This window comes from Lytechinus variegatus, chromosome 1 (genome assembly GCF_018143015.1).
Source record: "Lytechinus variegatus isolate NC3 chromosome 1, Lvar_3.0, whole genome shotgun sequence".
Lineage (NCBI taxonomy): Eukaryota > Metazoa > Echinodermata > Echinoidea > Temnopleuroida > Toxopneustidae > Lytechinus > Lytechinus variegatus.
This window is the reverse complement of record NC_054740.1, coordinates 38,059,551-38,078,243: the sequence shown is the minus strand read 5'-3', so window position 1 is coordinate 38,078,243 and position 18,693 is coordinate 38,059,551. Positions and strand designations below refer to the sequence as shown.

At 34.4% G+C, this 18,693-nt stretch overlaps 1 protein-coding gene across 2 annotated transcripts in view; it reads left to right on the top strand.

The window, feature by feature from the left end:
- Positions 1–18,693, top strand: part of LOC121413389 (Krueppel-like factor 12) — a 46,966-nt gene that overhangs the window by 9,245 nt on the left and 19,028 nt on the right. Inside the window, exons 1-3 of one of the 2 annotated variants that reach the window (XM_041606199.1) lie at positions 10,876–11,202; positions 12,251–12,308; positions 12,818–12,925. In XM_041606199.1, the coding sequence (XP_041462133.1) occupies positions 11,138–11,202; positions 12,251–12,308; positions 12,818–12,925 (231 nt within the window). In that variant the 5' untranslated portion in view covers positions 10,876–11,137. Of the gene's footprint in view, positions 1–10,875; positions 11,203–12,250; positions 12,309–12,817; positions 12,926–18,693 lie in introns of those variants that run through there. The other variant, XM_041606189.1, reaches the window with a different exon arrangement.

Sequence of the window (18,693 nt, the reverse complement as noted above, 5' to 3'; positions counted from 1 at the left end):
GTTAACAAAAGAGTTGCCCTAAATTCTGTTTTCAATGGAAAGTCCAAAAAGGAATCATATCTAATCATAATCTTTAGCAGTGTCGTAATTTAGGAAATATGGTAATGTTAATATACCAGTGAATCTTTTACCAATTGCTCAAGGTGCATGCAATATGAAATTCAAAAGAGATTTCGTTGAGGGAGAGGGGTGAGAATTTGAAGATGAGCATTTTGATCTCAGACTACATGTACATGTACAGTCATATACAGTTATGTACTCTTGATTCTTAAAAAATATTATAATAAATTGTATCATTGGCACTATATTGAATTGATTCCAGAATAGCATGACTTTGAGTCAAAGAGAATGTACACTCTAGAAATTGCAATGTATTCTTGAAAATATGGCTTCTTAATTTATGTTGTGTTTGACTTCTTATTTTCAACGTATAACATCAACCTGTCAGATTCAGATAGTTTGTTGTTTTTATGACCTATCGCTTATGAGTTTGACATAGACTGGGCGGTCCTTGTGGAAATATCTCAATTCCTGTCTACTGGCCAAAACTGACCGCTTGACCATCTTAATCAAATTTGAGTTTAGTGGTCATAATACTTAAGTGGACCTGACAATTCTCACACCCTTAAAGAGAATCCGGCGCCTTTGATCTTAACTTTTCATTTATCTTTCGCTTGATGAATCAACGGCTAGTCGTTAATTGAGAATCATTATTTTTGTAAATTTTATCTTGGATTAAATCTCTTCTGAGTCCTCTCTTGTTATGAAATGAAAAAAATATTGTGCACCACTGGAGAACATTTGAAACCCATTTTATCATGAATATATTTTCATATTTCCATGGATCTGTATAGCTTTCACAAACCTGCAAACAAAACAGTTTGATTTGTTTGAATAATGGCAACTGACGATGATGATGAACAGCATTTCCTATTGCACTATTTAAATTCAATATGTTCATTCAATAAAGCTTAAAAGGTATATTCTCTGTTCTTTTTCATAAGAGATATTCTCTGTTCTTTTTCATAAGATATTTAATTCAAAACTTCAACAATTTCTGTTTCTGTTTTGGTCCTTTATGTTTTTTTTCAAATTCAATTTGAAGAAATGATTTGGTAGACATGGAATAGGGGTTTAATGCTTTGGTGTCCTGGGGCCCGTTGCAGAAAGAGTTGCGTTTAAACGCAAGTCAAAAAATCAATCGCAAGTCCCAAATGCGTGCTGTTGATTGGTTGAAAATAAAGTTGCGCATGATTTTTAGAGTTGTAATTGATGCAGCTCTTTCTGCAACGGGCCCCAGCCCATATAAGAAAATTCTTTGATTTTTCATTCTGAACATTATTCATACAACCCTCCTGTGGATGTGTAGATCTGGGGAGCATTTAATGAAAGGAGTTGTCAGACGTCTTATCCGAGTCTGACAAGTCCCATTTTATCCGACAGTTGCCCTAGTAACCGTGCTTTTTAGCCAATCAAAATCAAGGAAAGATGTCAGATCTGACAACTTGTCGGACAAAAATGTTGATGAAACACTCCCCAGAAGTGTCATTTTCCCCGATAACTTCCATGTATGTTAATTCAGAGGTGGGGCTCAATTTCATTTCCAGAGGTTTTACGTTAGTGCAGAAATTAGTCATGAAGTCGCTTTTTTCATATATTTTCTCACACTTTGTATGAACTTTCACTAAATACTGCAGCCTTTTTAGATGTTGTATTGTGTGAGAAGGCTTTGGTAAAGAAGAAGAGTGAATGAGGAGATGGAGGATTGGGCGGAGGGGAAGGGGGCGGAAAAGAAGATGGAAAAGGATAAAAGCACCCTGAGAGGGAAGAAGGTAATCAGCATATTACATATTAAAGACAAAATTAAAAGAAGATCTCAGAGAAAAAAAAGTGAAGTGAAACACTGAAAACTTGTTTCAGACTAAGATTATAAAGCACTTTTGAAATGCAGCGATGGCATAAATTTAATTGTTACCACATGAACAATGTGGGTTTTTTCTGTCTCATTTGAAACCAATTTTGAATTTTCTTTGAAAATTGGCATTTTATGGAATTTATATCATGTGGTTGCTGCTCACATGTGACATCATTGAATCAAAAGTAAGAAGTCCAGGGCCCTGTTGTACAAAGAGTTACGATTGATCCGATCAATCGTAACTCTATGGAAATCCATCAGTGTCATTATTTTTTCTACGAAAAATTTGCACAATAGGTGGTTTCAGACCGCCTCGAAGTTCGCCAGTTCCAGGTATTCTCTGATCGGGAAATTTACCCCGATCAGAAAATACCAGGTATTTTGGTAATGTGAAAGCAAACTACGCGTAATTTCCCCGAAAGAAAATACCCGCTAAATAGTAGGTACTTGGCGAAATTACGAGAACTTTCGTGGGGATTTTTCCAAGGTCGCAGGTATTTTGGCGATGTGGAAGCAAATTACGGGAACTTTTAGCCCAGCGTGTCGTTGGGCGCGGCGGCGTGGGTGGCTGCTGGGCTAGTGATTTTGAATCTCGCGCCTTGCCTGCTTATCAGACCATACTGCGCATGCTCGTAACTTCGGGAACTTATCCCGAAGGATGTGTTTCGGGGCGGTGTGAATGCAGGAATAATTAACGGGTATTTTTTAGCCTTAAAAAGTTCTCGTAATTTAACGGGGATTCTTGTGATCGAGGCGGTTTGAAACCACCTAATGTCCTTTGTATGCAAAGAGAAGCGCAGTGAATTTTCAAGAAAACAATGAATGCATAACAGATTAAATACAAGTGATATGAATAACAGAAATTAAAGAAAAAAATAGCAAAAATTAAATGAAATATTATGAATGAATTGAAGTAATTAGAGAGATAGTTGAATGAATTCAAAATTATGTCAATAAAGATTTAATAAAACAAGAGGCATGAAAAATTACAAGTCAGCTAGTGTGTTGGTCCAATCACAACTCTGAAATCCACTGAGCATTTTGAACAGTTTTGCAATCAACAATTCCTCCCCCCTGAAGTTTCACATTAAGAGTACAGTCAGTGGCTCTAATGTTTGCTAATAAACTCATTGGCATTGCAATAACTATGAAAATGTTGAATATAGAATAGACAGGTCAAATGGAATACAATTGAGGTATGAGAAGGGCCATCAAGTTCACCAGCATTTTGTGTCATTTCCTGTGATTACAGATACAAAGAAAAGTCAGGTTAGGAGTGGGCCCAGATTAAGGTATGAAATAGGCCAAGCATTATAAAGAAACACACAGAGAAAGTCAGATTTTTACTTCAATGTGTTACAGATTAAAACAATCTACTGACATGGAGGTTATATCTTTTTTTAGTATAAATATAACTTCAGATTAAAAATGAGATAAGCATGAGGCAAGTACAAAATTTTTGGGCTGTCAGTTTTAACCTATTCTATTTTGTTTCTGTTGAGTTTCTGACTCTTTTCCATCCATGTTTGTGTGTGGAGTATAATTAGGTGGTCTGTCTATGACAGATCACCTATTGATTTCGTCAGAATTTTCTTTATTTCTTTCTTCCTATCTTTATTCATTGTACCTATTTTTTGTCGCCAACTTTTCTCGAAATTGGCTGAATCATTTTTGCTGATTTTTTTGTCATATATAGAATCTATCATAGAGACGGCAAAATAAGCTTTTCAAGGTCATATGGTCATGATGACGTCATCTACGCGCCATTTTGTAAAATTCTTCATTTGATCATATCTTCATTATCAATTATCGAAAATTAACAATATTTACATGACATTAACTTCATGTCAGGGGTCAAATGCCAATGTCATCAAAGGTCATGTAGAGGTCATGACGCGCGCGTACGCGCGCGTCAAAGGTAAAAAAATCGTCCAAATGACCTATAAAATTTTTTGGGTACGTTTCAGGTCATTTTAAGCATTTCAAAAATTTGCGCGCGCGCACATATGCGCGCGCGTTTCCGCGCGTTACACCTTAACGCAACGCAGAAAAACCGTTTCTTTTAATATCATTGCATTGCTAATAAAATTCTGAGCAATTTGATACCTTGATCAACCTTCTACAACCATTAATAACGAAATTAACACCCGTTAAACTTTGCAGCACGTGTGCGCGCGAGCTCTCACTATAGGCCATATATGGGCAAAAACATGCCTATTGCAAATTCACTGTAGCTCTTTAAATAGTCCGTTGACCCCCAATTTTTTTTTCATATATCGATAGATTATGAGTTGTAAATTTGATTTCATGTCACCATTGTCCCTAAATTATCTCGTGACGTCATCAAATAGGCGCCCAAACTAAAAATGTCATTTATTCAAAAATGACGTCATCAAATTTATGCAAATTTGGCTGTAACTTCTCGAATATAAATCATTTTTCGCCCAGATTTCGATATGTTGTAGTTTAGAAGGTACTCTTTCTCCTCAGTTACATGAATATTCGTTTTGAGGAACGCATCATTACGTAAAACAGCGATGAAAAGAAGCATGTCATTTTTCCTCATTTTGCGTGTAATCTCTATGGGACATGACTTTTTCCCAAAACTAGATTCGACATTTCTCTATTTCGTGAGCCATATCTCCATTTTTTCTTGTCAGCTTTCCTTGAGCTTTTAACATGTTGTAGCTGAGATTCTGGGCTATCGGAAGTGTGCCCTTCATTTTTGGATCAGATGCCGGGATCATGCCCGTTTTTCACTTGCAATATTGGAATTGTAATTCTCAAAATTGCTTACGTGTAAAGTCTATGGGAAACATTAATAATCACATTGAGCAATGGTCAAAATTTATTCTTAGGATGTCTAGAATCAAGATTATCAATCATATCTAAATTATTCATTTTATACACTAGCCGACTCTGAATGAAAAATCATGACAGACCACCTAATTCGTCCGCATGACGAATTAAATTCTAGTTTATATTTGTCCTTTATTAGCACACAGTAAGTTTGTCTCTCTCTGTGAACTTTGCTTATTAGAAATCTTAATCTTTTCTCGCAATGTTACTTCCATTATTTGTTTCATACTGTGACATCCTTCTTTTTATTTCTCAGTTACCCCCCCCCCTCGACCCAGTCTTTCGGTCTTTCTGTAATTCCTGTATTTTCCTGCCATCTTCTTTTCTGTTTGGTCCAGGGTGAATTACATTGAGTTTCAGTTCTCACAATGCATTACCTACTGGGAGTCTGGATGTCCAGACTAAGTTGAACTTCACCTGAAAGAACTCCTTCTACACACCCCTGGTAGATACATACACGAACATGACCCTTTGCTGGGGTCATTGCGGTTCACCCCAGATATGGGGCGGAGGCTGCGCCCACCTTATACCTGGCTGTGGCACCCAGACAATAGACTTTGGGGAGAAGAAGAGGGAAATTCTATGATCCTTTCCCTGTAAACTATGAATTAAGAATCTGTAGCTGCTTAGTGATCCATGAATGAAAGATTGGGTGAGCCATGAAAGGATATTCATGCCTCAGAAAATAAATTATGTGGACATTCTTGGTAATTTTTCAGGGAAAAACATTAGGAAGACATTAAGGAAGAACAGACCAATATTAGTGTTGATTATTTTGGCTTAAACACTCTTCTTTCCCAGGATTCGAAATAAAAATCACATAAACCAATACTGTTTTAATTATAATTGTTTAACGTTTGGTCAGACAGGGAAGCATTCCAACTCCAGACTAATACCTTGGTCACATTTGCTCCACGGCGGCCGTATGGCGAGTCGAAAACAGCCGTTTTAACTTTTTCTTGTACCAGTTACGTATAGGTGGTTTTAATGAAAAGGAATAAAAACGGCCGCTTCGACTCGCCGTACGGCCGCCGTAGAGCAAATGTGACCGAGGTATAAATGGTCATTTAAAAATGTATTTCACAATATTTATGGTAGAAATTACAACTCTCAATAGTTAACTACCATACCATTAAAGGTCAAGTCCACCTCAGAAAAATGTTGATTTGAATCAATTAGAGAAAAATCAGACAAGCACAATGCTGAAAATTTCATCAAAATGGGATGTAAAATAAGAAAGTTATGACATTTCAAAGTTTCGCTTATTTTTAACAAAATAGTTACATGAACGAGCCAGTTACATCCAAATGAGAGAGTCGATGATGTCACTCACTCACTATTTCTTTTGTTTTTTATTGTTTGAATTATACAATATTTCAATTTTTACTAATTTGACGATTAGGACCTCCTTGCCCGAAGCACAATATGTTAAAATAATGGAATTCCACGTGTTCAGGGAGGAATGAATCTTCATTTCACATGACAATGACGAGAAAATAAAAATATTTCATATAATAAAATACAAAAGAAATAGTGAGTGAGTGATGTCATCAGCTCCCTCATTTGCATACCGACCGAGATGTGCATATAACTGTTTTGTGAAATGAAGCGAAACTTTAAAATATCATAACTTAATATTTTACATCCGATTTTGATGAATCTTTCAGTGTTATGCTTGTTGAATTTTTCTCTTTTTATTCAAATCAAGATTTTGTTAGGGTGGACTTGTCCTTTAAAAACTCTTATAGCAATAGCACTCATACGCCGTTGTACTGGCCCATGCATGAGCTTTCCCTTCTGCACACTCTGGCATTGAGTATGGCAAGTCGATTTTATTGGCTTTTTTTATAACTTTAGATAACTTCCATTTCATATGAAAATCCAGGTATTGTTGATCATACATTAGGGAAAGATACATGTACCACTCATTCTGTCTGAAGCATGTTTTTCTTCTTGTTCCAGTTTGTAATAAATTGCATTGCAGCTCAGGTTTTGAAAACCCATCAAGATACACTCATTTTATGATGAAAGTTTTGTCATGAACAAAAGGCAAGTGATTTGAATTATAATTGGATTTCTGCTTGTTTAGATGTCATTGACTGTATGTTAAGTAGACTACATGTATGGAACAATAAGTCACTGGTGATTACTTTTAGTTTGATTAGTTTTTACTTTATTACTAGTTCACTCTTGTTTGTAGGAGGAATGAATAATTTGCTTAATGATCCCTTATATCGCAGAAAATGATGCTTTATTCATTCTTTTTTAAGCAGAAAATGTGTACCTGTTTTTCTTGAAGACAGGTTACTTATCTTGGATATGCCCACCCACACACCCACTTCAAGTGGATTGCCTTATTTTGCCTATAAACAAGTTTTACATGTAGAATTCTAATTTCATTCTTTACTGGTGGGGAATTGCTTTGTATTTAAATAAGTTTGATTGTGTATTGGATATGAACTGTTAACTGTAATATTTGGTTCTCATGTATAGTGAAAGCGAAACTTCTGCACAATTTTTTTTATGGCTAGTGCATTAACATTAAATGTCAACCTTGAGTAAAATTTTGAAATTCATTATTCTGAAAGTTTAAGAACTTACTTTATAAAGGGTAAGCAAGTGTTACTGATCAATCTTTATGAATTTCAGGTCACAAAATTAAGGTTAAGGGTCGTGTGATAGTGTGAGGTCAATGAACTTTGACCATATTCTGGTATCAAATTCACATAAAATCCCTCTAAATATTACATGTACGATTTCAAATTCTAAAGCTAATTTTCAGCATGTACCCCATTTCCCCATTTTCTAATAGTTTTATTATAAAACGTAAAATTTGAATATGTAGAATATATTTCTAAACAAAGTAAACCAATATCACGACATATTTATCTAATAAAGTTATTGAACTTTTATTTATATTGTATTACATACATTCAGTGAAATTTGATACAAATGTATTTACCAATATGAGTTTTTTTTTAATTTGTAGGTCATTTTGATCTTTTCGTCCTATTGCACATGGAGATGATTTGTGGGAATGTTTGCCTTTATGAGAAATTTTCTGAAAAAGAATATGGCAAAAACCATGAAGGAATGTATCCTTCGGTTTCTGTATGCCAACCTAAAATGTTTTTCCTTCTCTAGCAGAAATAGTCTACACACTCAGACACCTGAATAACAAGTATCTGTTAGATTTCATTTTTAGATAAATGATAATTCAGGGAAACTTGAGCAAAATTTTGGATATCATGAAACTTTGGCTTCATTGAAAATTTCATATAAATGATGGAATGGTTGATTTAGTCAGTAATTCAATGATTTGTTATTCTGGACGATATATCCACATTAGATTTTGACGTAAACTAAATTCCTGTATGGAGGAAAACTATAGATGTAAAAAAATTGATCCGCCATCTCACTATCAACACAAAGATAACTTTTAATTGTCATTTATCTTGTAGTGACCTACATACCAAAGTATACCATTCCAGACCATTGCATTGTCAATATTGTGATTTATTTACAATGACCAGTGTATTTCAAAGTAAATTTAACCTCCACCTTTCCACTGCTAAATTCTATTGAATCTACAAGGTTGCTTTTGACAGATTCTTTCAGAAAAATCTTCAGCTGTCATCATTTTTATTCTGAAAGTCTTTAAATATCTGTTGTGAAAAAAAGATCCTGATCATTGTTTTCCTGTTGGAACACATATTTTCAAGATAAAGAAAGGATAAATAACAATGCCCACTGAAAAATATTATTTTCAAGGACTTTTTAAAACAGAAATGGTAGATTTGGCTTACATATAGGCCGCCTACACGATATTGCTCTGGAATTTTGTTGGTTTTGCCTTCAAGGTTGGCCAATATTAACACATTTGTGTACTTGTCATCAAGTTTATTCTGATTTTTTTTTTAATTTTGAGCACTTGAAATTAGTAAGAGCAAATAGAAAGAACAACACTGAAAGTACAATAACTATCTCATACAATTTTGAATATAATAATGACAAGAGAGAGAAATGAAGAAAGAAAGAAAGAGGCGAAGGTAAAGGCAAAATGAATTGTTAAGCAAGGCTCGACATTAGCGGTGGCCCGGTGGCCCAGGGCCACCAGAAATTCACTTCGGGCAACCATTATTGAAAAAATGTTAAGTTTTGGTGGCCCGAATCGGGCAACCAATAATTTTCAAAGTAGCGCAATTTTTCTCCCGATTTTGCACGCATTTATCAACTTTCTACAGTTGAAATTGCAAGCCAATTCGTAATGCGCCCTTTTTGTCAATCTACACACAAATACACACACACAAAGATTGCATAGTCATGACAGTATGGAGGCCTACCACTGCACTACTGCAGCATACAGTACTATTCAGCCGGCTGCGCCGGCCGTCTGGCGTACGTGAGCTTGCATGCATGAAACCACTGCAGCTATAGCTAGCTGTGCGCTAGCAGACTATTCAGAGCTCTGCGATACAAAATGTTACTGCTAAGAAATCTTCCACAGAACTTTGAAAATCTACGTCAAAGTCACATTTTACACCAATGAAATGCCCTTCTACAGTCCATATTACTAAATCCTGATTATTAGCAAGCATTAAAAAGAGGAATTATGACCTCTCTTTTGACTCAAAAAGTCCGATTTTCCAAATGCATTAATACACATAAAACTCATAGGTGAGTACATCACAGTTCCACGTGTGCATTTGTATGTATGTTGATATTTGGTTTCTTTTGAAGCTGTGTCGTTTCTAGCCAAAAATAACAGACAGCTTCTTTCTAATTTGTTTATAAATGACTTCTTAAACCACTCTTAAAGGAAGTAAATATTTTGGGAAGGCATTTCATTGATATGAAATGTGAATTTTCCATCATTTTGTCAAATATAGGAAGGACTTTTCTCACTGTTTTTCCAGATATAACTTTTGCCGTTTTCTTATTTTTTTCTTTCATTTTTTTATAGTGACTAAACCATTTATACCCCTTCCCATTGAATATGCCTGATTAAAGAATATGTTTCTACTGAATAATAATAAAAACAATTTTCCCCATTTTTCATCAATTTTGTCTTATTCATTTTTCTTTCATTTTCTTTTTTTTCCTGTTCTTTTTTTTTCTTTTCGTTGTATTTCACTTATTTATTTTATAATTTTTGTTTTCTTTTTTGCAATATACAATTCTAAAAATTATATTTGTTTCCCCCTTTTTTATTATTATTATTTTATTTGGCATTCAAAAGACAAAGAATACAAACAGATCAAAGACAAGATCAATCAAACTTGTACATGATAGAGAAAATAAGACCTGGATGAGAGTTGGAGAGGCTGCCTGGGTATGGAAAAGGCTAACTTAATAGCCATAACCCACAGGTCTTTTATGCATTGTTCTAATTTTTCAACATATTTTTCTGTGATTTTCTCCTGCTATAATAATACCTGGGAACAATACAATTCTTTTGTTCTCTTTCAATCATTTCATATTTGCAATGATAGAACAATTTATATATTACCACAAATCAATAAGCATAGTAAAATGAATGCAAGCACGATTCACATACAAGATGTGCAAAGTGGAAGTAACTTAGTGGTAGTGGCTGCAGAATTAATATTTCAGAAATTTGTTTTATTCATTTTTAATTATTGTTTTTCTTTATATTTTTCGGGCCACCAAACTTTACTAACGGGCCACCAAAAAAAATTATTTGAAGGTTTTGGTGGCCCGAACGGGCCACCACCAAAAAAAGTTAATGTGGAGCCTTGTGTTAAGCATGAGGTAAAGGGGGGGGGGGCACAAGTAAGAACAATAATATTAGAAGCCCAACCCAAAGCAGATCAGCTCGAACCAGGAAGCAGACAAAACAAACTGCACCCACCTTCCCCACAAGAACAAACACTCAGCCGACCCCCCAAAAAGGCAAAAAGTTATCCCTCTATTTGACCAAACAAGAAATAATAACTTTTTTTTCATAAGTCATCCTTCAATGACTCGATTTGACAATTGTGCTCAATAGAAATAACCTTGCACCCACAGACCATTAAACTCTTGCATGTTTCCCCTAAAAAAGAGAGAGAGACAACCTCCCTAGGAAGCTGAGGCGTTATTCACCCACAACTCAAAGCACCTGCTACCGACCCCTATTCTTTATTCCTTGTGTCTCTGCTGGAAAAAAGAAGATAGGCCCAGAAAGGAACGTGAGGCAGGAAGTTGCGAGCTGTTCGAGATTCCTGCTGAAAATGTGTGAATATTTGTTTGGCGAGAGCTATAATTGGCCTCTTAATCATAACACTGCCGCCGCCGTTTGTGGAATCTTATCCTGTTTTCTGTGCACATGTTCCGCTGAGCCGCGGAGTTCCCTGACACCTCATGGATTTATACTGGAAATCAATGTTCTATCATGACTACCTTATGTACATGCACCTACTGCATAGGTAAGAGTTTGACTTTCCAAGTTCCTAATGAGGCAGACAATTGTTTGTTCAAATTATTTGCTTCTGATATCTAGTAGATTTCATAATTAAGAGGTCTCTTCTGTTAATCTTCTCTAATTTATTGTGATCTGTTTGATTGTGTTGATAATGTATCCAGAACTCTCAGTCTCGACAAATCTTGGTGATAAGCAATGCCTCACAAACCAATGTACTGCACATATGTTCTTATTAGCTGCCTTGTGGTAGGTGTGTCCAGTCCTTGTATGAATACCCTCTCACTCTCAAGAGAATAAACTCTCTCTCTCTTTCTTTGATTAGCTCCTTGTGATGATATTTCATTTTAACCAAACCTGGGACTTATGATGATTGTTAATATATATTTCCAAGAGAAAAAATACACCAAGTGTATAGAAAGTCTTTTTTCCTCTAAAAAAATTTGCTATACTATAGAACACATTCTAATTTTTTCTCCAACATTTTCTTGCCCCTCTCTCTCTGCGCCCTTTTTGCACCCTTCTTTGCACCCACCTGTGTACCCTTTCCTGTACTCCTTTCTTGTCTACCCCTCCGACCATGAACCCCATCCCACCCTACTCCGCATACATTCGTAATTCCGAAGGTTGGTTAGTTCGAAGGTTCGTATTTCCGAAGGTTTGCTAGTCCGAAAACGAAGTGAGGTTCGTAATTCCGAAGGTTTGTTAGTCCGAAAACGAAATGAGGTTCGTAATTACGAAGGTTCGTTAGTCCCAAAACGAAGTGAGGTTCGTAATTCCGAAGGTTTGTTAGTCAGAAAACGAAATGATTAATGAACCTTATTTCGTTTTGTTTTTTTCTGTGATATAAATATTGTGCATCAAATCTGTTAACATTGAACCATTATGAATTTCCCTCATTCAATTGGCTACAGGGGAGAACTTCACTTTTGTAAACCCATCTTGGTCAAATGAATGATAATAATAATATTAATATTAATGATGATGATATTGATAATGATATAAATAATAATGATGACATTAACAATTCAGACGTTTGTTTGTCTTTCTTGCAGTAACAAACACATCAATAGTGGTATACATCCATGTCAACAACAGAAAACAGCAACATTGGTAAGTTGCCATGGCATCTATCTATTCATACTAAAAGTTATACCTTTGCTTTGGAAATTTAACATGCAACCTAAAACAGAGCCTGCTCTTTGCATTTGCCTATATATGCCAATTTGCTACTCCCATTTTTCCTGCATTGTCAATGTAATGATGTCTTTGATGCAGTCATTGACCTAATTAATTTTCAAATATTTGTCTCTGTCCTATTTGAGAATGATGGACAGTAATAAAATACACTGAGCAAAACTCAGTCAATTCTCAGGGTCTAGACAAATTCGAGACCAACAATTAGTAGATTTGAATAGAGGGCGAAAAATCAATCATTACACTAAAGATTTCATGCAAAAAAAACAACTTAACAGACATTCTGCTCCAATTTTGCATTGATATAAATTATTTTCCCAACTTTCAACTGTTCCAACTTAGGATACCTCTCTTTGATTGGCAGTCTATGACATAGCATAATGTTTTTTTCTTTTCTTATTGATGCCCATCTCACGAAACTACAGGGACCCTTAACAGTAACACATACTACATCATCGGGCACCATGCATGACGGGGTAATAGTATACCGGTCCAACCCCCCTGGATGTAGTAGTATAGAAGACAGTAAAACAGTGAGTATATCTCGTAATTATAAGGCATGGTCATACATACAGGGAGCTTTTTTATTTGGGGTTAGGGTCAAGATTCAAGATTTCCTACAAGATACTGATCTTTCTAGACTGCTGTGGTGAGATTTTCCACTATGTTCAGTACTTTTGGTTGTGTTATGTCACTTTCCCAGTTTATTTGTATTTGTTAGTTTGTTAATTTATTCATTCATTCATTTGTTCATTCATCCATTCATCTGTTCATTCATTCATTCATTCGTTTTTTTGTTTGTTCGTTTCATTTATTTTCCTTTTATTTATTTATTTATTTATTCATTAATACATTTATCTATCTAATTTATTATTCAAGTATCATTTTTCAAATTTGTTTATTTATAAAATGAAGTATCTACTCTCATAAATCTTGTCTTGTTTTTACAATCTGTTAAGGGGGGGGGGGGGTCTTTAGAGTCTCTAACTTCAAACTTTTATGATCAGCTGATTACAATGTATAAGTAAGGTCTTTGCGGTGACTCCATTTAACCTCCTAACCACTTTCCATGTGTCAGTGTTTGACTTCCATGAAAACAGATGAGAATCCTCATGTCACGGTTTGTGCCAAAATAGTTAGTTTATTTACCAGCCCATCACTTACCTCAAGTCACCAATTTTCATTACTTTGATGATCTAAAGATTCCAAGTTAAACTGTGAAAAGAAAGCAGCAAGAAGAGTTACAGATATTTTGAATCATGTGTTCATATGACATTCATTTTGATTTTGTAGTCATGTTCACATTCATATTTATATGCAGTGAATCCATTTCTAAATCGAGTCATTAGAATTACAATTTTAGAAAGTCTATCAATAAGTATCCATTATATTACAGATTTAATCATATTACATATTTTTCATGTTCAGTTTCTGTAAAATAACAATATGTGTTATTGTAAGTTACCAGTGATTTTGTGCATGATTACCAGATATGAAAATATAAACCAGCAACAAAGACTCGTGAACTCCACAAGAGTACAATAACTTTTGTTATTATGGGTGTTTTTTTCTAAGAAAAATATCCAAATTGGTTCAATAAACTCAGGGAAGTTGATGTCACTGTGAGGAAGTGGTGAAAGCTGTAGAGCTTTTCTTTTTAAACATTTTAAACTCTCAATCTGTTTATAATTCATATATTTTTGCTTTACATCCTTGGAAATGCAAACACAACCAGTTTGGAGAACTTTAACTTTCTTTTTGAGACAAAAGTGAAGAGAGTATGTCCTCAATAAAGTCAAAGTTTGCTTTGTATCAACCTGTTTTAGAGATTTAATAATCCCTGATAATGATAGTAAGGAAATGATTAGTCCTCATGGTTTCATTATGCAGTAGATGCAGAGTAGATTGATCAATTGAATGAATAAAGATATTGTTTCACGTACTGATTGTAAGATGAAAATACAAGATATATGAATAAATGAATAATATAGGATTTGTATCATTACCCCGGCTAAGCTAGTCTACCGATTCTGGTGCGCACAGCTTTTTGAGGAATTACTTCCTGCCGGTACACATGTACCTCACCTGGGTTGAGTCCAGCACAGTGTGGATAATTTTTTTGCTGAAGGAAAACACACACCATAACTAGGATTCAAACCCATGACCCTCTGTTTGAAAGGCGAGAGTCAGAACCACTAGACCACGACGCACCCACTATCGATCCCATTTTCTTGTTTCCCTACCCTTCCCCCTTATATGATATAATGCTACAAACAGTAAGCAACTGTACTTTAATAACTTAGATAAAGATTGAAATTCTATGCAATCATTTATAAAAGAGTATTTTCATAACATGGTATGGTGCCATGATATATATATTTCAGAAATTCAAAATTGAATTTGAATTTGCAGTAATAATGAAGATACATGTATTTACAATATTGAAATGCTGTGCAATGAAAGCTAAAAGGCAATTCATTGAGATTGAATGAGTTGGACCAACTGCTCCAGAAAGGTGTGCTTTTTTCTTTTGTTGTGAATTTTCAGAATAGGCTCAATAATATGGCAGATTTTTTTCTTTCTTTCCTCAACAATTAAGGCTCAGTCGACTAGAACATTTGCTTCAGTGATCTTGCTCTAGATTTCTATTTTTTACCATTTATTGTACCATATTTTGTTCACCCAGGTCCCCTGTGTTGCAAGTAATCATGAATACCTTATTCAAGTATTACTTTGCAGTTTTCATAATACTTTTGTTACTTTCGGCCAAAATGTTTGACCCTGTATGGTATAATAATTTGAAAAATTACTCTTCATGGTTCAGTGAAAAGCCTTTAATGGAGCCTTATAAGGCCTAGATATGGTTACCAGGTTGATGTATGCATCAGGCTTTAACGCATACTGGTGAATTTGTATTGGCATCACTACATTATGGCCGGGGGGGGGGGGGGGGGAGGGGTGATCATAAAAATCCCATAAGGTTAGACTCTATTGGGTTTTCCTTGCCTTCATATCTTATTACCTTGGGCTTTAAAAGAAGCTATCATCCTTTTTATTTATTTATTTTTGGAGAGAAAGAAATGGAAAAAAATACCAATAATTCCTTTTGGTTAATGTAATTGTGGTTATAGCTATAGTGCCAGCAGATATCTTTATACATTGCCAATCAAGTCCCAGTGAAGTATGTGTGGTTTGTCAACTGAGAGTGAAAGAAGAAAATTATGATATGCAAATCCTTTTTACATTGTTATGAAAATGAATTTGTAGTTGTGATGATCACTTAAGTTATACAGGGATTGGAAATTCTCTCTCACTGTTTCATGGTCTGGAATTTGCAAAACATAGTCGAATCCACTATGACCATCTAGCTAGAATCTGATGTATGTTGTCTGTATATATAAAAAGATGAAATAGGTGTATTTTGCTGTACATAATTATACAGTACACCTTCTGTGTGTAATTATAACTTAATTAATAATGAATGTGTTGATTATGTAAGTTTTGAAAAAATAACATTTTACTTAAAATTAGTTACCCCAAACCCCTCATTTTGTTCTTGAATTTTAAAGATCATTTAAAAACAGTAGCGGCCCATCTGTGTAGTCAAATGGTTCTCTAGTCCTGCTGTAGACAGGTGTCCTTTCATATATGTATATATATATATATTTTTTTTTTTAGTTCAGTTCAGCTCAATTCATTTATTTTCAATTAAGAATCACAATATAACAATTCATAAAATACATAGCAATTGAGAAAATGTAATCCATATATATACATGTATGCATGTATTATTAAAGTTTTTCACGTGTAATATAATAAGTTCACCATTTATAATAAAGGAAATAGGGAAGTTATAAAAACTCAGAAATTGAGTTTGTCAAGATATCTTCCCCTGAAGCATGTATTGTTTTAATGAACACGTATGCTGTTCTTTGTAGGTGTATGAGTACCAAATGTATGACAATTTTTTTATATTATAGAAATGATATTGATATTAATAGACCTAAATGATAATTATGATAACGACGATAATGAATGATTTTTGTTGCTACCTATAAAAGCATTATGTCGGATTCAGAGTTTTAGAAAATGCATACGGATCAATTTACAATCACAAAGTCAAACCCGGAGAAGTGATACAATCTGTGGTAACATATTTTCAGCTAAACCATTCCCTGTTGATCACGCCCTTCGATGAAATCTAGAGTTGATGTCTGTTTACATACCACTTTACCATAAATGTGTACTAACTACTCAAACATGCTATATGACCAGCATAATAGACTATACATGTATTCAACGAAGCAAACCATCTTTGTTTGGAGAGCGTAATTCTCTCCTTGGGTAAACATCAGGAACACGCCCATATGAGGAGCTAAGTGAACCTTAAACCTACGTTGCTTGCTTATGAATAAAGATTGGAAAAAGACTAATTTCAATTTTCAAACTGTTTAAACATATCTGTTTGTTTAAAACAAAGAATAATGGAATTTGTTATTATAAGCAAATTTGCGATTTCAGCAAGGTTTATGTGATTACTGACAGACTGCAGTAATTTGGGGGTTGTGACCTATTTGACTGTCATTTGTTGACATTTAACAAATGATGGAAAAAAAGAAGTTGTTCAAATGATTGAAAAAAAACTTATCTTGATTATTCATGCAAAGCAAGTAAGTATGATCCGTATTTACTCTGCAATGTTGTCTTTTCTTTACATTCCTCTGTTTCTCAAGAAGGTGCTTGGCAACCTGTCTCTTAAAGGGGAGGTTCACCCTGACAAAAAGTTTATTGCAAAAATAGCAGAAAAAAATAATAAAAAATGTTGGTGAAGGTTTGAGAAAAATCCATCAAAGAATAAAAAAGTTATTACAATTTTAATCATTTGATATTTGACATCATATGCAAGCAGCTTTCCCTCATATCATATGGTAAAAAATAAATGAATGTTTGTTTTCTCTGAAAATTGAAAATGGTTTTACTGTACCTTCAGTATATAAGCAAATAATTTAACACCCATTCCTAATTAAAGAAAACAAAATAAGTCATCACTAACCATTAAAAAATTGAAATGTATGCATTTTATATTACATAGCATATGGCGCAGCTGCTTATTTACATGTATGACATCAAAAATCCTAAATTTAAAATTAATGGATTTAATATACTAACCTTCAGCAATATTTTTTGTGCTGTTTTTAGAACGAACTTTGATTCAGGGTGAACTTCCCCTTTAATGAAGGTAATAAAACATGAAATAATGAAAATACCTCTTGAGTATTATTGATATAGCAGGATTTCAATATTTCAATATTTTGTTAATATGACACCTAAAAATTGATTTTTTTTTAAATATGAAATTTATGAATTTCGATGCAAAACATGCTCATGCAGTACGAGTTCGGTCTGTTGATTGTTACGTCATTACAACATGCACACTGCTTGTGCCTGCAGCTGCAGTCTCAGTGTGCGCGTGCAATGGAGTTCGAGCTAAAGCCGGGGTAATAATAATCATAACAACGTGCCTTGAATAGAATATTTCTAGATAGATGGCGCTATATAAATGCCTATTATTATTATTAATGGACAAAATCGTATGGATTCAAAATTGCATGATGAATGGATCCAAATTGCACGGTTGATCATGACGTCATTGCAAAATGGGCTGAATGAAAGATATCAAACAAGCAATCAGATCACAAGGATCTATCTAGGTGTCATATAATTAATTATGTCTATGGAGTGTGGAGATCAGACTATGTGTGGTGATTTGGTCTGCAACCATCAATGTATAAAGTGCATGAGGTAACATGGGTTAATGATTAATTATGAAGTCATGATGTCAGTTGTCAAGTATTAATAGAGGAGTTGTGGTCTTCATCGTTATGACCTGGAAATGGTTTCATCATCTCCTCCATCCTCTTTATTCTACAAAACAGTTTATTTTATGATGAAAGATTGTAAAAGCCATGTATTTTAAGGGTTGGATTAAAGACATATGGTGTCAATAAAGTTCAACAATTGACAGATTTAAAAGAAATACATGATAGGTACACATTTAAAGATAAATATCAGTTGTGGTAGCTATTTTCAAAATGAGTTCGTACAGAATCCAACAAAATGACAACCAAAGTGTCTGTTTGTATGAATAGAAAGTATGTGCTAAAGGATTCTGGAAGAAATTGTGTAATTAATGAGCAAATAGCAAATAAGCACAGGATTTTGGTCAAGCGTTGGGCCCTACAATACATTCAAAGCTATAATAATGCACTGTCCCACGTGTGCTTACCTGCGTTGGTGATCT